The sequence below is a fragment of the Engystomops pustulosus genome, chromosome 4, assembly GCF_040894005.1.
Source record: "Engystomops pustulosus chromosome 4, aEngPut4.maternal, whole genome shotgun sequence".
NCBI lineage: Eukaryota > Metazoa > Chordata > Amphibia > Anura > Leptodactylidae > Engystomops > Engystomops pustulosus.
Window position 1 is genome coordinate 161019677 of NC_092414.1, and position 22377 is coordinate 161042053.

Sequence of the window (22377 nt, forward strand, 5' to 3'; positions counted from 1 at the left end):
TCGGCGGAACATATATAAAGGCATCTAAAAGGTATTTTGTGTGGTTTGTGGGGGATGCTGGTGACAGGTTTGCTTTAATTTATGTATGTAAAGGTTTATATGTATATATTTGGCCGATGCCATCATATCACTGTCATGTCATATGTTTTTTTTTCTTTCAAATTCATTTCTGTTGCATGCATACCTTACAGACAGTGCCTTACATATGCGCATTCATACTCTAACCTTACTTAGACACCAACCTTAAAACGTTTTTTCTTTAATTATTTCTTTATTATTTTCTGTTGCTTCCCATTAGTGTAGTTCATAAAAACTAAATTGATTACATTCCCTGGGAACATGAAGTCATTTACCAAATAACATGTTTATGAATCATTCCGGTGGGAGTTTTGGACTAGTTGGTTTTGATGTCTATAATTTATTTCTATTATAATTTAAAAACTTATAATTCTTTGGTTGAAAATATTTCTTTTAGCATTGTCACCCGACCATTCAACACTTTATTAATTACAATAACTTTAAAACTGTACTTTTTTTTATTCTTAGCCTTATGCCAAGAACATTTCTGGAATTCCATGGGTTTTCAAATGTGCTGCAGCCTCTGTTAGTTGGCATTTCAGACTGCCAGGCAGCTGCTATGAGGCACAAAATGACCTATTTATAGGTGACAATTATATTCTGACATAACAGTGCCCCATGTGTTAACTCCTGGCATTGCATTTATATTATTAATACAGGCGGTCCTCTACATAAGGACACCCGACTTACAGACAACTCATTGGTCCCATTACAGCAAAAAATGTTTAAACTCCAATTGTAACTGGGGCCAAAAATTTTTTTGTCTGGATCTACAATTATAAAATATACAGTTTCAACTTACATACAAATACAACTTAAGAACAAACCTCTGGACCCTATCTTGTAGGTAACCCGGGGACTGCCTGTATAGCCATACCTCTCTAAACACTCTGCCATTTTTTAAAAAGTTTTTTTTTTTTTAATTTTAACACATATGCCCAAAATATAAATATGTATTCTGTACTGTCTACATGCAAATCTATTTACAAATTTTAAACAACTTAGAAAACTGACTGTAAGGACTTAGAGTCTAAAGGGAAGAGTACTAGGAATAAAATGAAAGTGAGTCCTGCTCCTCCATTAAAGCCCTGCACCATGCACCATGCAATGAAATATTCTTAACTGGAGTGTTCCTTTAATAAGCATAAATTCAAAAATTTGGGTATCCCCCCTGTATGGCTGCAAAGCAGAGGGCTGCTCTAAATGTTATTGTACACCACAGTTTCCAGGAATTTTATAGTATTTATAAAACCTAACTGTAAATAGTATTACAGCAATTAGGGCCATACATTTTTCCCCTGTCATGCTCAAACGTGGCTCTTAGTGGGGACATGAGTATCTCTAGAATATGATTATTGTACTAACAGCAATGAATCAAATTATATTTACCAAATTCATTGGAACTATTTTCATTTATACAATTTTTCATACGAAAGTGAGCAATATTTAGAACTTTTTTAGAAATATGTAGATTTAAATATATTTAAATATGATTGGTAGAGTTGTGCAAAGATTTGCTACTTTTTTACCCACCCAGCAAAGTCTGCCATGATTTATCTTTGGAATTGAAAAAAGTTGTACATTTTTTTAAACAAAAACTCCACTTCTCTGCTGGTGGAATAAGATAAGAATGGGGTTTTCAAAACTATCTAAAAAAAAAAAAAATCACAAACAAGACCAATTCTGCTACCTCTAATTTCCAGACTAAAGGTAAATGACCCCCCGTTTTTCCGTCCAGGCAACTTGGCATAACATGGAATAGAATGAACGTACAAATAGTGTTTTTGGGCTTCAGAACTTTTGTGTTTACATTTTCACAGAGATCATTATGAGAAATGACACCGCATAAAACCAAATACATATTTTCTTTTACATATATGCTCACATCTATGGGATAGTGTCTACTAAGAAATTTTAAGCAGACGCCATATGGCAGATAGAGTTGAATATTTTATAAGGTGTCTAATAGCTTAGCACTGTGAAGAGCTATAAATATGGCACATGGTGGCCTGGGGGTCTTTGAAAACACTAAAACAAGCTACAGGTGCAATGAAATGTGGATTTAATGATTTGAGTATGAAAAGAATGTGCAAATGAAAATGTCACAAGTTTTTGCTTTTGATGTGAAAAGTTGACAAATTAACTATGCTTAAATCCTGGGCTTGGCTTCGGACTGATTATTATGGCTTCATCTGAATTTATAGTTAGAAAAAACAGCTCGAACGGCTCCTGCATAATAAGAGACTTTCTTTGCTTGGGCTTTATTTCAGATTAAAATGCCAACCAGCTGAGATTGTAGCACATTTAAAAACCCAATGGAGTTCCAGGAATGTTCTTGGCATGAGGTGAAAAAAAAGCACTATACGTATCTTAGTTAATGTAATTAATTACAGAAAGCTGAATAGCGGAGCTCGAGCTTTGAAATGTGCCGTAAATGGTGGAGAGAGATTTTCAAAAACATTGGCAGTGTTGACTCAATTTACATGGAAGGGAAATTAACACATTTAGTAGGCCCTAGCTATATGAAGACTATGCCAAAGCATCTCTTTAAGTAACACATTGTGTTTCTTTTCAGCATGACTTTGGGATACAAAGTTAAAACTTGTATATGTTTTTTATGCTGGCACGTATTTCTCCACCATAAAAATTCCACATTTTGATCATATGACTCAGCAATGATTTGTCAGGTTGGAAGAACATGTCGTTCTAAAACATGCCAATGCCAAAGCCAAGTTGTGCACCAAAATGTTTTAGCCTGAGGTGTTTGCATGGTCTACTTACGTGCACAAAATAAGCAATTTATATACAAATTGGTTTAAAAAGGTCAGACCAGAACTTATGTGGCAGCAAATTAGCATCTATACTGTCTGTTGTTTACATTGAAATATTGGGGTCAGTACATAGACATCAATCTGTTCACATCAGTACTGTCTAACACAGGCACGTTGTAGAGAGAATAGCCCCCCAGAGAAATCCCCCGACAGCAATCACAAAAGGGGGTACCCTGTTGAATGGCAGCAGAATGCCAGCATGGCCCCTACTTCTTATACTTTGGTGGTATTAATCCATCCATATTTTCCATATTCATCATTACTATAGAACTTAATGTACAGTTGCCAAACTACTGCTAGCATGACATTTGTTTGCAAAAGTTCAACCGCTCAGTCTCCGAACAATAATGAAAATGGGAGTTCTCAGGGACTGAGAAAAAGTGTAATCAGTGGGGATAATCCATTTTAATATTTTAAACAAAACTCCTGAAATACTTGAGAAATCCTCAAAATAAATGATTACTTAGATGAACTGCAACTATGACAGTAATTTTATTTTATTGACAGTGCTGCAAAGTATAATATCAATTCAACATGTTTTGGGGTAAAACGCAACTATGACCTCTCCTTGCCAACAATTTACATTCAGTTTTAGAAGTATAAGGCGCTGCTATCATAAGTTCAAGTCGTGATAAATGCTAAAGAGGATGTGACATTCAAGTAGGGGTTGATAGTATAAAGATACATCCAAAGAAATTCCCCAATAACCCCAGTGCCTTGTAGTATATTCTAGCACCTTTAAATTATGCTTTTCTTGTTATTTTTCATCCAAAAGTTACTTTAGTTTTTCCATTGTTGGTCCTAAGATCCAGTCAAGGAGGCAGGGGAGCTGAATCATACTGTAAAGTTACCAAGCCTTCCTTCCGGCTACTTCACTCTCCTCCTCTTGTGCACACAGGAACAACTGCACATTGCCCTTGCGTGACATCTCGGCTGAGGAGGAGAGTGACATAACCACCTAGAGGCAGGGTTAGGATTCTGAGTGGCCAAGGTAAGAAGTAGCTTACCTTCATGATTCAGCTTCTCAATCTCCTTTACTGGATCTTAAGACTGAACAAGGTACTGTTTGGGGTTATTGGGGAATTTCCTGGGTGGAAAGTTCCCTTTAAGTCGTCAGTTAAATGGTACAACTGACAAACGTGTGATTTCCATAAGATGTGTCATGTGACTTTTGATAATTTATCTGAAAGTCGTTTAATTTTGTTTTTCCATGTATTAAAGAAAAACATTTGTCTAAACAAGAAGAGATCTCTGGACATCCAGAAATTCTTGCCATCCATCGAGTTTACATTCAGACCAGACAAGAAAAACGGATTAATTTTACTGTTGGGAGCAGAGCATATCTACTACCTAAGACATCTGTAGTAATAAAGTGTCCTGTACGCCGTTTCCAGAAGTCACTCATTAAATGGGAAAAGGATGGACATCCCTTAAGATACTCCAAAAAAGTTGGAATAACAAAATCAGGATCATTGAAGATTCATAACCTAGAAGTTCAGGATATAGGTGTCTACAAATGTATTGCACAGACAGCTTATGAAACCTTTGTGCTGAAGCTAATTGGCACTGATAATAGACTTCTCGAGGCACCAAGCTTTGACAAAGATCCCAATGAAGCCAACAATTTGGGGGAAAAGTGGCACAAAATGAGTAAGATGTGGAAGACATGGAATAAAAATAATAATTTGTATAATGAGGGAAACCAGGCTCAAGATGCCATAGTCATAAGAAATCTTGAAACTCTGGTGACCAACTCTGCAGAGATATATGGTTCTCAAGAATATAAAGACAGGAGGTTGGAGGCAGCTGTTCTACAAGGTGCTTACAGCATGGATACAGTGCAGTTCGAGGCTTTGGTTAGAAATATGAGTGAACTTATTGAAGCTGGTGAAATAAGTGATGATTTTGCAAGTCAAATAATATCCCATGTAGTGAATGAGTTATCTAAACCTCAATCACCTTTGGAAAAATGGAAAGGATCCAATGAAGACAGTCTACCAAACCATAAGTTGGTTGCAAAAGAACCGGATAATGTTATGCGTTTCAGTAACAAAGCCTTAGAAAAAGAGAACAGAAAGAGGCAACTCATCATTCATAAACAAAAGAATGGGTATATACTGTCCTCTAACAAGACTCTGCATCTGAGCATCGGTAGCAGTGGCTTCATCACCAACAAAACCCAACTAGTGACTATTCAATGTGACGTTGACGGTGAAACCAAACTAACTTGGAGTAAGAATGGAGAAGCGTTAAAAATCTCTGGAAGGTAAGTGACAAATGTTAGCCTTACTATTACCCTTAACTTATCATCTATCTATACATAACTTTTCCCCTTTCTACCCTATAGCTAAGATTTATGCTGAAGACTTTCTTATAATTGTGTTTTAAAACTACAAAACCCTTAAAAGCCCGAAACCCACAAAATAACCATAGAGTAGCTGAACCTAGACACTTAAAGCATATCACTTTGTGACACTGTATGACAAAAGAGTATTGTTACAATACAGTCAAGAAATTTAAACATGTTCAACTAAGAGGAAAGGCTTTTATTAAGTTTGTGCATACTCTGGACCATTATATGTATAACACTTAAGCTTACTCATATGGTTATTAAACACTGATATTCTGCATTTCAGGAAACCCATTTCTGTAAGAGATTGGTACCTGCTACAACAGTATAGATGAAAGCTGTTGTGAGCAGGTCAAGAAATGCCACTGCAAAGGCAAAGAAGGGCAGGGGGAGTTCTATTGCAGTCAGAGATCAGGCTGTAGGTCAACTTTGGCAGTACAGATTTGTTGCCCAGAAAAAGTCACTGTTATCAAAGTAGAGCAGTATAGTTAGATTTGGAACAAGATACAGGAATATGGTCATTAAACAACCCAAAGGTTGGGAACAGTTAGTTAGCAAGAAAGAATCAATATAGTTTTGCAGGCAGGGATACCATTAGAAATTTTGGGGACCCTGACTGGATAGTTTTGTTGAGCCCCTCATTCACATTAGTTTCCATTCTTATTTTACTATATCTTATCGCAAACATAGGTTTATGACTATCACAGTACCTTGTCTTTAATGAGATTGTGGTCTTCCCAACCTTCTACAGTTACTAAATGATGTGTTGTTTACTGCACAGAAACAGTAATATAACAAGACCTGTTACACTGAAACTATAACTTAACTAAATGTACAATTCAGTTCAGCATTGTCCTGTCTAGGGTTTTACCGATAGCATACCTTATCATACAGAGCATTGATGGTAGAGACTGGCCGGGTATTGCTATAAGTACAGGAAATCAGCAATGCTGGTGGCATACACCAAACACTGGCATCCACCATTAGGGCATTGGACCAGAGCCCACCATCAAGACTCTGCCGCTAGTTAGGGAACTAGTTGATTTATCACCAATTTAGTCTATAGCTTTTTCTGTCTCTCCAGAAACTAATTGCATAGAAACTTTCAGCTCATAAGGCTGTGAGACTATACTCACAAATATATTGTAGTCCAATTCACTAGACACCCTTTTTATGTTTTGGGGCTTACTTGATGCCCTTTTCCTACCTTGCTTGTCTGATCTCTTAATAGACTCTGGACACAATAAGACCAATGTGGTTGCATTAGTCACACCTGTAAGCACATAGGGAGAGACCCACAATACATCACTTTAGGAACTTTCCCCTGACCAAATCCTGTTTTCAGTATTTATATGCCCCCATGGATTCTGCAGTAAATTTTGTGTTTCCCTGCTGTTAATGAAAATCAATAAAAGCTATATTTTACTTTTATCCAATGTACCCAATACCCAATTCTTTTCAGTGAATCCCCACTGACCATATAGTTTATGACCTAAGCAAGAGTAATAGATGGTTCTGCGATGAAGAATAAACAGGTTTTCCCAGGTCTTCCATGTAGCAAATGAGGTAAATGTGGGGGCTCGGGGGGTCATAGAGTTCACTCTTCTCATAAGAAGAATGTTGATACAGCATTGAAAATCATCTTTTACACTCACAAAAAGTAAAACAAAAATACATTCTTTTTCAAACTACCCCTGTAACCAATATGCAGGTGGATGGAAAATGTTATCTAATCCAGTCCTACCCTCCAGGCTAGGGGAGCATTTTTTTTACATTTTGTGGTAGGCCTAGTATTCTTATTAACAATGAGGGAAAGGACCACACTTTCACATTCTTCCTGGTTAATCCTGGATGCTGGCATGAAAAAAATGTCTTTTAGTAATCAGTGGGTCACACATGGCTTATAGCAGGTGTTATGAGCCCATGGCTTAAAGCTGCAGGAAGAGCGCTAGTCTTGTAGGGTTTCCAAACTTGTTCTCTCTGACTGTTCTTTTTTCACATATGTTCATGAGAACAATGCGTATAACAGTTATATTGATGTGTCTGGATCTGGTGGAATTACAGCACGTCCTGGAGGTGAAGTAGGAAGGAAAGATTTTTAGTAATTGACCTGTTACTATATAAATCAATAAGCATCTGCATTCCCTGCAGTCTCTCATCCAGAATAAGCACTTCACTACACACATATACTGGATTGAAAGTACAATTTTACAACATTACTGTATAGTTTTGTAAAAAATAAGTTTAAAGATAACATGTCAATTTAAAGATATGGATATGCTAATGAGCCTGAAGAGCTCTGTGGGCCCCTCCAAGCTCTGGCTTCACAGGCTGTTACACTGTCTCTCCCCCTTCTTCTCCCTCAGCACTTGCCCCGTTCATCTGTAATCTCAATGCAGTATAGGACATTTCAGTACACATTGGGATGGGGAAGTTCTCCTGCAGAATGTAACAGTTTGTTAAGCTACATCATGGAGGGGCTCTAGCAACGACCCTTTAGGGTCATTAGTATAATTTCAAAGTTGATTTTAGAAGGAAGGAGGCCATGGATAACAAATATAAGAAGATTACCACAGTGAAGGTGCCTGTATCTATGAGTAAGTGTCCCATGATAGATTTTGCTGGTAGATTTCCTTTAATAGCTGCAGCCTGCCAGTTACCACCTTAAAGGGGTTATCCGGGTTTAAATTTTCTTTTATGGCCGGGCTGGGGAGGGCTAGTTAAACATAATAAACATGGACTTACCTCCTCCGGCGCCGCAGATGTCCCGCGCCGCGGTCACTTCGATCCGTGCCCCTGTAAACAAACAGGGGCACGGAAGCCGCGGACAGGGAGCTTCCGGTCCGCGATGTGGACAGCTCCTCCCATCCGTCCCTATCTCTCAGCGTTGTAAGCGCTGGGAGATGGTGCGCATGGGAGCATCCGGCCGGCAGGAAGCTCCCTGTGCACCGGTGTAATGAAACCGGCGCACGGAGAAGACGGGCCGCGGCGCGGGACATGGGCAGCACCGGAGGAGGTAAGTACATGTTTATTATGTTTAAATAGCCCTCCCCAGCCCGGACATAAAAAAATTTTTAAACCCGGATAACCCCTTTAATGACATATAATGTAAGAGTACGCTATTATGCTGTTAATGGTGTATGTAGAGGACACACTGGTAGTATGCAGCAAAGTCCCACCACTTACGTTAGCAATCAGAGTATGTGCGCCATCATATTGGCTTAGATAGTCGCTGCGTCCCTCCTTCTGATGTCATCAGGAGAGCGATCCATCGCTAAGTTTCTCCAAGTCTCTCAGGCCTATCACTGAGTGACCTGAAATAGACCATGCTAAGGATCCCCATTTTGCCACACATAAAAGTTTGAGTGTGACCAAACACTAGTACAATCCCTGGTTGCTGGAGCCTCTGTATCAATGCGGATGGGAGGCAACATGCTAAGGCCTCATGTACATGAATCTAGGCATAAGTCGGCGCCCTTGGGAGAAGAGTAGGGGGGAGCAGCCCCTCTCCATAGAAAATAGTAGCTGCACGGCCGTCGATATGGCCAAAGATAGAGCATGCTCCATCTTTTTGCGGCTATACCTACCCAGCCCGGGCACCATAGCCTTCTATGGGGGACGTATGTACGGCCACAAACTTGTGGCCGCACGTACATCCCCCAGATGGTTGTGTGCATGGGGCCTAAGCCGGAGCACAAAAGGAAAGCAAGTGGAGGTTGTTATATTTACATACCTTGGTGTCCATATAATCCCTGTCAACCCCTATAAATACTGGGTTATGATTATCCAAAACAGAGTGTCCAGATTACCCCTAAAGGGGTTCACTCATATAGCCCACGTAGCACATGAGAACATGTGTTAAGAAATTCCAAATATACCAGTCATACCAGGACTTTGGGATGTAAATCAATACCCCTGTGTATCTCCCCAGTATACTTTGGGTTTACAGGTTACCACTCACAGTATATGATTTCTGGTGTAGGTTTCTGTTCTTTCATTCCCACATCTTGATTTTCTTTTCAGCCCATAAAATACAATGGAGGACTCTTATATAGTAAGCTTTAAAAAAAATCAAGATGTGGGCAATATAAGAATAGAAACTTAAGCTAGAAATCAATCCCGATCCTTAGGCTTGGCAGCAATTAGTCATAAGCATTAAGCCAATGTACTAAGCCCCTGAAGGATTCCTGATGTCCTTTTTGCATGTTTCTTTTTATTATATTCATCCTCCTTTCAGACTACTTTAGCTTGAAAGAATTCTCCATTATACATCCCTTGAGCCATGTGAATAAATGCAGAATACCAAAAACTCTCTTACAAATATTTTCATAAACGGATCTTAAAAATTAGGCAGGCCTTGTTGGGGCTTTGAGTTCTGGCATTATGTGCATATTTCTGTATTAGGGACACACTAGAGATTTGGTTAATTTCTCTTTTACTGTGCCACATGGTAGCTTTAAAATGACACACAATATTTATCCTCTGCCAGGACAGAATCCCTCTGAAAGTCCCTGAGTGATGATTGACGGCTCTCTTCTGTTCTCTCCCTGCTCAGAATTATAAGATTAGGATTTGTTGGGTTTTTGGCAGTGTATTGAACCCAGACATACAGTGCTCTGTGGGGAAATATTACACCTCATATACAAAGAGGTTGGGGCATTAAACTGACAGACTGGTTTCCCTTCTCAGCCTCCAGACAACAAGATTTAGTACCAGCAATTCCAGAAGACTGAGAACATAAATGACAATAATAACAAACTGGATGCTCAGGTTTCAGTGTCCAATGTCGTGATACTCTACAACCCGAAATAAATTGTACTTGGTACTTTTAATATGAATGGTTCTGTCCAGGATACAGCTATGTAAGAATGGATGACAGAAGCCTCTCAGTACCAAAGCTTTCTTGGTACCAAAGTCACATGTTGTATTTCAGTCTTCTACAATACAGTAGCTGTCCTTCTGTGTCCATGAAATTCTGAATTATTGTCATCAAAAGGACAATTATTTATATGGCTATTAGCGCTGGTTTAACCATCAAATGTATATTTATACAGTGTTGGAGTGCCCTCCCCCCCCCCCCCAGAGTAATAGAGGATCTTCCAGTGAGAACCCAATACTTGGCACTAGAGGTTTAGCAGAAGAAAGATTAATACATAGGCTACTACAGTCTATTTATAAGGTTTGAAGAGGTTAAGCTTCCAAAATATTTTTCTGGTGGGCCCAAGAAACCCCAGTCTAACACTACTTCTTAATCTGGTTAAAAACTTCTATTTTTCAGAAAACTAATTTCATACAACATACTAAACAAAGCCTTCAAAAATTACAGTTCACTACAAACCCAGACAACATTGTGAAACAGCATTATCTTGATATGTGACAATCAAATATAGATTAGATATATATATACAGTATATATAAATAAATATCTAATTTACATATTTTAGCTTTTGGTGATCATGCCTATTGGTGCACCTTCCTTATTTTTATGCTTCTCATTATCAACCATCACAAACCACTTGGACAATAACTGACATATTTTACAGAAGAAAGATGTGGAAATAAAAAAAACTGGTGTACCAGCAGCCATGGTCACCTCCTGGTGCACTGAAGAAGTTAATTTGCATAAATATAAAAACAGAATTTTCACTTAAAATACATGAAAAATGTTATGTGTGGAAAGCTTATACATGGCTCTACACAATACTGTATTTATAGGAGTGTGATGGGCCATGTTAGAGTCCCTGCAGGAGATAATCTAGTAACATAATTGTCTGATAGTGACATATATCCCCTTTCCATTTGAAATCTTGTGATTGCTAAACTAGGACTTACATTTATAGGTGTTGGTAGGCTTGGAGTTATATCTGTCAGCATTTATTTGCATAAGATCCCAAATAAGTTATATTTTTATGTTTATCCTTAGGATTTTCCTGGAAAATAGTGGTAAGCTGCGCATACACAGTCCTGGGAGAGAAGACGTAGGCACGTACCAGTGTACAGCGGTAAATGAGCGAGGATCCGATGTAGAAACTTCACATTTGTATTTTGCAGGTACATTGTGGGAATACAATTATTATGTTTGGTTTCCTTGTAAGTAATACAGGGAGATCCATTTATTGATCATGAATATCAATTTTTAAACACATTCATTACTATATATACATAGCGTTTGAGATGTTAAATTGAGACGTATCATTACAGGCAGTCCCCAGGTTACGTACAAGATGAATATGTAAGTTGAAACTGTATATTTTATAACTGTAGATCCAGAAAAAAATTTTTGCCCCAGTATCAATAAATCTTAACAGACACGTTAGAGCTGATCATTGCAGCCTGGGACTGAGAACTTTAATAAAGGTCACAGTGTGCAGAGGGGTCCTTCTTTACCTAGAGGTTGTCTGTAAGTTGGGTGTCCTTAAGTAGGGTACTGCCTGTATTGCCATATCGTGTATGCACTGTTATTGGGGAATAATATTACTGTAACATTTCTATTACATTTAATGCTGTCTTCCCATTGTCCATAGACTATGAATCATTCATTGTACTGTTCATTTCTGTTCATAATTATTAACGATGGTAACTTTTTAAAAACAATTTTACCTAATATGTAAGATCATGGCGCTATCCAAATAAATGATGATGAGGATGATAGCGATGAAAGCATAGTATGTGTTATGAGATGTGATTAGATCTCAGCCTTTTTCATTCTATTATAATAATGATGACATTAGAGACATATCTTGTGAGAAGCAGGGGTAGGATCTTTATCGCACATATGAGCACCATTATAAAGCATTAAATCCTCTTTGATCTTGATTTCTAGATCATACCAGTCTTTCTGTATTCTTCTGCTTAGAAAATATCAAAGCCTTTCAAAATCTCACAATGCTACAATTAAAAAGTCTTATAATATATAGTGAATGTCTTCACAATGTGCATGAGAAACATAAATGTAGATTGCTTTGAAATTAAATATCATAATATCATAATAATATATCATTTCTATCGTTTTATGGCTTAAATGGATGTTCCTATTTCAGCAAATAAATGTTATTGTTTTTATAATGAAAAGTTATACAATTTTCCAATATACTTTCCGTATCAATTCCTCACAGATCTAGATCTAGATCTCTGCTTGCTGTCATTCTGTAGAAAGATTCATTGTTTATATCACACATCTCTGATTACTTTTTAGGAAATTAACAAGCTGTGCACCTGTGTGACCGTGGTCAGATTTCTATCCACTGGAAGTAAACATAGAAGCTTCCTATAAAATGACCACAAGCAGAGATCTAGAAAACAGTGAAAATTTGATACAGAAAATATATTGGAAAATCGTATAACTTTATTATACAAACAATAAACATAATTTGCTGAAATGGGAATACCCCTTTAAACCTAAGCCAAGTAATAGGAGGTTCAAAGTAAGAGTAGACAGTCTTAAACGATAACACAGGTAACTGTCTAATCAAACTACACCATGTTATTTTTATTTTTTTACTTTATCTGTCCTATTTTATACTATGATTGTAACTGCCCTTATAGGTACAGAATTTGTGCTAGCACTTGAACCCTAGACAGACCCTCTGCACCATACAGTAAGAGCCCCACTGCCATTATGCAATTGTTGGTGCTCCTCTTTGAAGGGGGCAGTATCTTTACATTACTACACATAACTTTCCATAAACAGTTGGCCTCACCCATCTTTATTGAGTTATTATAATTTCCTCATCTTATCTAGAACCTCCTGTGATCCAGTCCTCCAGAAGAAACATCACAAGTTTTGATGGTACCTTTATTATGGCCATTGTAGGTGACTTGTTGGTGACAAGAAAAGGAATGAATGTAACCCTGGATTGCCCTGTGAAAGGTAAGACAGAATAGCCAATACGTCCATACTGACCAATAACACATCTTCAGGTAAATCCTGTTTCACTATATGTAAACCTGCGATGTCACATGATAAATTCTTCACCGATTTGGGTAGCTGAGTATGTATTTTTGGTAATCTATAGCCTACATTAATTACCTGGCCCTTTTTTGTTTTTGAATTTCAGTTTTTGATTCTCCAACTTCCAAAAGCCATAACATTTTTTTAATTTTTCCTAGTACACTTGTACAAAATGTACCTTCTACTAACAATATTCCATGCTATTTACTAGGAAGTTGGAAAAATGCACAACAATTGTAAAAAAACACAGTTGTGCCATTTTCTTTTGTGCTTCATATTAACGGCTTTCAGTGTAATGTCCAATTTATTCTTTGGGTCAGTGTAATTACGTAGATAATAAATTTGTATCGTTTTTTTAAAGTTATACTGGGGTTGTCCGGGCTTTGAAAAATAGATAACCAGCCTGTGGGGGCTGTAAAAAAAAAGTTACGCTTACCTCCTCCATTGCTCCCATTGTCTTGCGCCTCCACCTGTCAGTGCCGACCCCTGTTTGTTTAAAGAAGCAGGCACGACCGTCTGCCCAGTGTGGTACAGCTGGTACTCCATTGAATCTAATTCTGTACCAGGTGAGCAGAAGTTGTGGGACTGTAGCGCCTTCCTCTGTAAACAAACAGTGGCATGGCACTGATGGATGGCAGCATGGGACAACGGGAGCAATGGAGGAGGTGAGCATTACTTATATTTTGTTTTGAAAGCCCTCCAGGCTGGTTGTCTACATTTTGGAAAAACCAAACAACCCCTTTAATAGCTTCAAAAAATAAAAAATTTTAAGTAAAGAAACATTTTTGCCATATTTTTGTACGCCAAACATCTTTGTCATACTCTGGTGCAAATTTGATAATATAGAAAAAATGTTCAGTGCGCAATAACAAGCAGTTACAAAACACATATTTATTATGTAGTTCAGCGGTTCTCAAACTGTGGGTCGTGACCCCGGCGGGGTTCGAATGACCAAAACACAGGGGTCGCCCAAAGCCATCGGAGCCATGATTTTATTGCATTTTTTGGCATGAATACAATATTCTTGTACATGGTTTGGGGTCACCGCAACATGAGGAACTGTATTGCGGGGTCCCAGCATTAGAAAGGTTGAGAACCACTGTGATAGTTATTTACATCAGAAGGATCCAGCAAATAGCCATAGGCCTATGATGCGATAATATGGAAACCTGTTTTGTTGACAGTTGCAGTGTCCACTGGTGTCTAGAGTCGTGCTTAACCCGGATAGAAAATAATATTGAAATGGAGGCAAATTACCAGAAATATATGGAGGCGTTACTAAATGTGATATAAGACATTTTATTTCTCAAAAAATTAATTGGAAGGACAATGCGTTTTGGGACAATCCTCTCCCTTCATCAGGTCCAAAGGACAGCTTGATTGCCCCCGAAACGTGTTGTCTTTCCAATTCATTTTTGGAGAAATAAAATGTCTTGTATCACATTCTGTATCACATTCATATATTTCTGGTAATTTGCCTCCATTTCAATATCCTTTGCTGTAAGCACCTGTGTTACGTGTCCTTTCGGTGGGATAAGCCAACATTTTTATTGCTGCCATTTGGGGGACTGTACAACTTCTTGAGTATTTTTTTATGGAAAAAGTTACTTTGTAAGTAGAGGAAACTAATTTGTATAAGTAAATGGGGAGTGAGGGAGGATATGAAACTTCAACACTTGTCATTTTGTTTTCACTCCACCCTCCTCATTGACAGCACATGCCTGGCTGGCTGCAGCAAACATGCGTGTGTATGTGAGAAGCTGCCAGGCATACCTTTGTAGATCGACAAGTGGGAGTTTTCTCTTTTCAAAAATAGTTTCATTCACTTTTTTAATATATACGTTTTGCCTATGAAATGGATATGGTAGCAAAACTGTTAAAAAACGTTTTCTTTGTTTGATTATTATTCCCATCAATTAAGTTGTCACCAGAAAAATTGTTATACAAATACGATTTCTGTGTTACTAATCTGCACCGATTGTGGATGTGCGTCCATGGCCTTAAAATGTAGAATGTGTAAAAAGGTGGTGCTGCTAGTAAGAAAACTTTTCTGGAGAAAATATAAGCGTCATGTTTTACCTTTAAGAAAGATAGGACTGTTTCATGCAGTTACACACCAGTTATCCTTCAGCACAACATACTAATACATGTTAAAAAAAACTATCATTCAAGATTTTAGCCCCACTTAGAAGTTGTGTAGTAACAGATGTTAGCTTTCAGCATTGTACAGGAGGGGCTGAACATTTACTGGAGTTGTGTTGCGTGCACACTTTACATAAAAATATGCTTACATACTTAATGTTTTCTGATGTGAATTCCCATCAACACACAGGAGCCTTGTTCAGAGACTGGATTTACATTAGGCATGTATACACTGCTCAGAGTCATTAGGTGGAGGAGAAACACTTGGCTTCCAGATGTGTGCAGCATTATGTAACTAGTTTTATACAGCTGATGGATTGCTCTAATGTACGACATCAATCTGTGCTATACTGGGAACCTTGAAATGTGTGGGTCAAAATCCATACCCAAGGCACATCACACCACCATACTTCTATTATTAACTACATTTATCATTTATAGTGACCAGACTATAACCTAAAACCTGAAATGTGTCACTTTTTTTCTAATCTGTTAGTTTCTGATTGTAGATTTTGTTTTTCTTTTATTGTACGTTTATAATTATGGGATGCTTCTAGTAACAGCATTTAGTGATATACTTTATAGCAGCCTCATTGTCACGGGTTAACCTGCGACCCATGTCCAGGATAGCAGGCGCACCCGGTATCTCCCTGTGCCCCCTCACAGGTGCAACAGGTGCAGCGGCAGTCTCCTCACTTCAGCCCGTATGTCACAGCCTCCTAGGGTTGCGCGTGTGCCGGCCGTCTGAGATTTAAAGGGCCAGCGCACCGCTAATTGGCGCTGGTCACCTAGCAATCTATAAATAGCCAACTTCTTCCCTCATGCTCCACGGGATCATTGTGCCTTGTGCTTGAGAGAAAGCTTTTGTCTATATGCCTTGTGATTTTTTGCTGAATTCCTGTTGTAACCCCGGTTCCGTTCCTGACTTCCCTCCTGTGCTGCCTGACCTGACCTTCCGCTACCTCCCCGACTTTGATTCTGTGTTGCCTGTCCTTGACTCTGCCTCACGACTCTTTGCCTGGTCCGCCACAAAGTCGCGTCTGTGGAGCTCTGGTGAAAACCGGGTGCCACTTAGACTCCGCTCCCAGGTATTGGCTTACGTCATCGTCTGCGGTGGTACAGTGGGTCCACTATCCCGACTCCTGACACTCATAGCCATAAACAGCAATAATATAGAGCAACTTAATGAGATCTTTGAAGATTCTTTTAGGTTTGTTCCATCCAGGTAGGAGGTGTAGATAAGCTGTAGCAATAGTGCATGTGATGTTGGTATTTTCTATAGTGGTTTTATCTTCTTTCATTCCTCTCTGTGCTACATTGAAAATATCTACAGCATGTGTCTACCTATTATTAAGCCTACATGCCAGCAGGAGTCCCTTATCCCCTAAATGTGGTGGTGGATGTCCTTTAAGACTAAACTATCCTTACTTGTCGTACAACTGCTTGCATCTTTACTATTATTATATGAAGTATAGGCTCCTAGCTATAACAGCTTCCTTTATGCAGTGCAAGACATTTATGTGACCTTTGCTCTATGCTGAATGGCTTTTAGCACTATATTCTATTAAGCATTCAAGGAAATCTAGTATATTCCCTACTGAGAAAAGCAATATCTCTCCACTTTAAAGCTGAGTTGTACAGTTACTGTCTTCTCTTTTTACACTTTATCAACATCTCTTTAATCTCTCTTCCACCATGAGCTCTGCCATCTTTCACGAGTCAAGTACAAAAATATATACTCCCTTAGAGATTTTAACTTCAGTTAACTTCAGATTCTAACTTCAAAGCCTTTTTTTTCCTGGAGAAAAATATGCGCTATCAAAAATGATCACAGTATAAGAATGTCTATGACTAGCCGAAGTGAATCCCAGTGATGTTATTAACCCTCCTTGTGCCATGGAGTGCAGTAACCCTGACAAGTTTTATTTTAAGATTGATGAAAGGCAGAAACAGGCAAATCATTGAGCGCCTCTAATGTTTATTCATGGCACACGGTGTTCTACATGAACTATTGGTAAGGTATTGCTGCTCTGTTAGTATTACTAGTATTCACTATGAGACATGGGTTTATTGATTACTGAGAGCAAACTGTAACCACTGTGATGGTTGGGTAGGTGAAAATAAACAGACTACAAATATGTCATATTCATATATGTATGCAATGATATTTCCTGGCAGAGAACAGACAAAGGGTCCGTGTGCTGTATATCTCCTTAACTCCACAGTACAATTGATGGGAGTCCCGCACGCTACTTGGCATAGTTCCAGTAGTGGATTATAATGTGGGAGATTGGGCAGCAACCTTGGGCCAAAGGCCTGTAGAGAACCATGGCCACCTCACTATACTTCAATTTCCATACTGCCCTGATATCCTCATGCATGTCTGGTGGCCCTTGATACACAGGCCCTCCAAAGGTCCTTAAACTGTAGAACAGAAAGTGAACAGAATGGGTCCCCTCATTCGCAATGCTTGGTTCCCAAGAAGCTTAAAAGTCAAATAAATTTGATAGCTGCTCTACTCCATAGAAGTTAAATCCGATGGTGTAGTATTGCTAACCAGATCCAGGATGAAAGAAATAAGAGAAAAGCTCAGAATTAAGATGCATTTTTTTTGTCTCCAACACCGTTCACACCAAGCTCTACCTGCAATTACAAGTGAAGGTCAGCATCCGTCTTCAGAGTAACTATAATAAATTCAAGCACATGGTGATCACAATCGATCTTCAATTAAAATATTGTACTCACTCTCTTTATACTCACAAACAAGCATTAAAAATGTGAATATCACAAATGTAAAATCATCTGGACGCCAATAAACACGTTGTCTGAACTAGGTTTCACTATTACCAGAACATGGAATAGGTGTCACTCCCATATTCTTAAATACTCATCTAACATATAAAACTCAAATTTTGTAAAATACTTCAAGCCAATTCTAAAATCAATTCACAAAAATATAGTAATTTTAATAGGTTTCCTTACTTTAATAGGTTTAACAGTTTTTTCACTCAGCATAATTATAACATCCTGCTGTTCAAGTAGCCAATCATTTTTCTCTCATGAGGCTCTTCCCCCTCCTTTGATATATAAAATGTCACACAGCGTCTTATTTTCAGGAAATTGAAACGTACCAATAATCAATTATTGTTATTACGATTTGTATTAATAGATTATTTGAATATAGCCAATGGGGAAGTTTATAAAAATGCACAATAATAGGACTAATATATTCCACTCCTATTATTACTTTTATCTATATACCAATGTTTTCTATAGTGCCTAGCAAACGGTGGTATATCATACGCTAGTAAAAAATATATATTTTGCATCTTACAGTAGAGGTAAGTATGCCAATAGAGGTAAGTATATATTCTTCTTTATTTTTTTAAATCTCAACCAATAGGAAATAATTAATCCAGCCAATGGCTGAGCTAGAATGTTTCAAACTACCAATCATATGCAAGCCAGTGATTTGAATACAATCCTACAAGGTGCCAACCCCTATAAAAAGAAAAGCACATTATCTAAACTGATGGTATCTACTATAACTTACTACATAGAAAGTGATGCCAAACTGACATTCAAAAAACGAGTTATACCTAAGGTAAGAATAAAAAATTATAAAAATAACATTTTTTAGCTATTTACAAAAAAACTTTTTAGTTCAAAGTCAATATTTAGACCTATAGGTTGTACAAAATTGTATTTACAAAATTGTATGTGTTGGCCAAAATTTAATACAGACAAGGACCCTGCAAGGGCTTTATGGACTGACTGCTGGAAAATATCGGTGTTTTCCAATTGACATTCCTGATCTCATTCCTTTAAATTATATCAATTTCTGACATAGTAAGAACTAAACAAACAAGTAGACAAACTTTTAGGGCAATTTGTATTATAATTCCAATGTATCTACGAAAGGCTAAAAATAAATTCCTTTCTCTTGTGTAGATGTTTCTTTTTACTCTCAGTTAAGGCTGTTTTTACCTTTTGCAGAGAAATAGTGTAAAAAAAAAAAGCTTGAAGTCTTGTGTGTTGCTTAACTGTGTCCTAAATGGTTAGAAACACTTACTTAAGCTGCTTTTTGGCCAGTCGGCTAAAACTCAACTTCAATGAGTGTTTCTGTCATGTTACTTGTGGGACGGGAGCAGGAGTCCAGTAGTCAGGTAAGGTAGAGGAGGCTGGAGGCAGTACACGGATAGCCCGCAGGGGGCTGCAGTAGCAGTCCTGAACAGGAGTGTAGAGACCAGAGTAATAATCCGGTAAATCTCAGGAGCTGAAGGTGCAGTATAGATAGACAACTTGCAGTCAGGAAAGGTAATGTTCCGAGGAACTAGAAGAAGATCTCCAGCAATGAGGTCTCCTGGGTGTACCAGCTGCACTCAGTAAACTGAACACAATACTAACACAAGCAGGAAGTGTCAGAGAACATATATATATATAGGCAGACCAATCAAGGGAAACTCAGGGCGGTTCTCATCAGGAGAAGCAGGTGTCGGGTTTTGCAAGTAGGTTCAACACAATAGTCCAGCAGACTACAATTCAACTAGCTGAGTTGCTCAGCAAACAAGTAGAGACAGAACCAGGCACCAGAACACAGGTTAAAATCCTGACAGTTTCTCACCACTTAGAAGAATACAGATAAGAGGTACACACTGAGCTCTTAGGTTTCTCCTCTGTCATATTTTCCTGTAGAAGAGAAAATCAGCCTCGAGTGAGGATAAGAATAAGCCTCTTCACAAGTCTTTAAAAAAACGCAATAAAGAAATGGTTTTAGACCATAATGATGTAGTGCACTTATCATAATGTAGAAAATTTCACCTAAAAGTGTTCATAGTACAGGCAGTCCCCGGGTTACATACAAGATAGGGTCTGGAGGTTTGTTCTTAAGTTGAATTTGTATGTAAGTCGAAACTGTATATTTTATAATTGTAGATCCAAACAAAAAAAAATTTGTCCCCAGTGACAATTGGAGTTTAAACATTTTTTGCTGTAATGGGACCAAGGATTATCAATAAAGCTTCATTACAGACACCTTACAGCTGATTATTGCAGTCTGGGAATATAGTAATAGCATCCAGAGAGCTTCACCAAATGTCAGAGGGGTCTGTCTGTAACTATGGGTTGTCTGTAAGTCGAGTGTCCTTAAGTAGGGGACTGCCTGTATTTAATATTTATGGTGATATATTGTCTAATTACCTACCCTGTATAGATTTTGAGAAAAATAAACATAGGTTTATAAAACCTAATTTCATATACATGACACCGAGTAGAAACTATCAAACGAGCTTGAACTCATAGCAATCACGTGCTGCTTTTTTATAAATAGCTTTAGTACCCACATTTAGTGTGAAAAATTTACCTAGTTAGACTTTCTAATGCTAAACTCTCAGTGACCTTGGCAAGATTACAGGAACATTAGGGAATAATATTTTTGCAGGGATAAACCGCTCTTTAATAATTTACTCAGTGTGTTGGACACAAACAAGGCTTCTTTGGATCAAATTGTCTGTTTCATTAAACTAAGTTTTTCTGATGCCACTACATAAAAGACATTTTGTCAGATAGCGTGAAACACCTCTATTTATGCAAGATTCTTAGGAAATGGAAAGGAGCATTAAGTATTCATTATCGTCTTCTGAATTCCATTTTGCCTGTTTGAAGGGATCTCCTAAATGCCTGTAAAATACACTCTACGTGTTTATGTAATATTTTCTAACTATATTTAAACTCCTTGAGTTTAAAGCTTAAAGATTAAGTTCCATATCTGCATCCTAGATATATCCTATATGTTATTTCTCAAAAAATGCCTATTTGACCAAACACGCCACAAGAAAAAATTACAAAAATATACGTTTCTCCATGAAAGCCAAACTAATAAACTGACAAATGCAATAACTTTGTTAAATAAATCAACATTTTCTAAGTACTTAAGATATATTTATGTTCCAAAGGAAACTTGTGGAAATACTGGAAATGTTCCGCTTTTTGACACTGTGGTTTCATAGATGAGTGGCTTTTTTATCATTCTACCTCCTGCCAATGGTTCTCACTTTTTTATAGTACAAAAAAAACTTCACTAAAGTCATTTTATAAAGTCAATAAGGGAATTTATCATTGGGTTTTTGTCTATTTTTCGTGCTGTTTTGGCAATGTTGTGGTACAAATGCTGTTTTGAAACTTTCCAATATGCTAAATGAACATAGGACAGTGAAAAGTCACTTTAAAGAGTAACTGTTATATTTTCCACAAATCAATAGCTCGTGTGATGTAAAACAGCTTTATTATGCATTACTATTATCTTTGTTACCTATATTCAGTAGGTTCCTTGCTATCCCCCTCAGATTACCCCAGAGCTGCAGTGGCTGCCTTCTCTCCATGGCCTGATAAGCCATGTGAATCCGTACTTTGTTTACACTTTGTTTTTCTATCAGTTTCATGAGAGGGGAGGAGCTGCTGCTCCCTGCTCACAGAGGAGGAGGTCATGTGACAGTGTATGTAGCAGAGCTGGATGTGTCCAAGACAGTGCATAGACAGCATAGTGAGATCTCTCTGTTCCCCGTCAGTCCCTCCAATGCTAATGCCAGTGCTAAATTACTTTGGGAGAGAACACAAGGCATCATGGGATCTGTGGGCAAGCTAACTGCCCACAGTCTGGGGGCATAGACTGACAGATATTTGTCTCCGCCCATTTCAGCTCTGGTGATAGATTTGTGTCAAACACTTTCAGAACAGAAAATGCCATAACGGAGGAGCTGCACGAAGTAGGCATTGTTCTGTTTGTTTTTAAAGGGGGAATCACATATTGTTTTGGCGCAAAATGACTCCAGTCAACCCCGGCGTAGAAATCGGACAAAAACTACTACCAAATTTATCAAGACCAACTGCTCCTTAGAGGGACATGTGCACCAAAAAAGAGAACATTTGCAACAAACGCAAAAATAAGCAATATTATCAGACAAACAAACAAAAAAAAACATATACAACAACATACATTTACTCTCTCATGAATTCAGATAAAACAA

The 22377-nt window shown here is 38.0% G+C and overlaps 1 protein-coding gene across 1 annotated transcript in view; it reads left to right on the forward strand.

The window, feature by feature from the left end:
- The window catches only part of ADAMTSL3 (ADAMTS like 3), a 332874-nt gene that overhangs the window by 287123 nt on the left and 23374 nt on the right, over positions 1–22377 (forward strand). Inside the window, exons 21-23 of the mRNA XM_072148344.1 lie at positions 4131–5175; positions 11183–11310; positions 13001–13129. Coding sequence (XP_072004445.1) covers positions 4131–5175; positions 11183–11310; positions 13001–13129 — 1302 coding nt within the window. The remainder of the gene's footprint in view (positions 1–4130; positions 5176–11182; positions 11311–13000; positions 13130–22377) is intronic.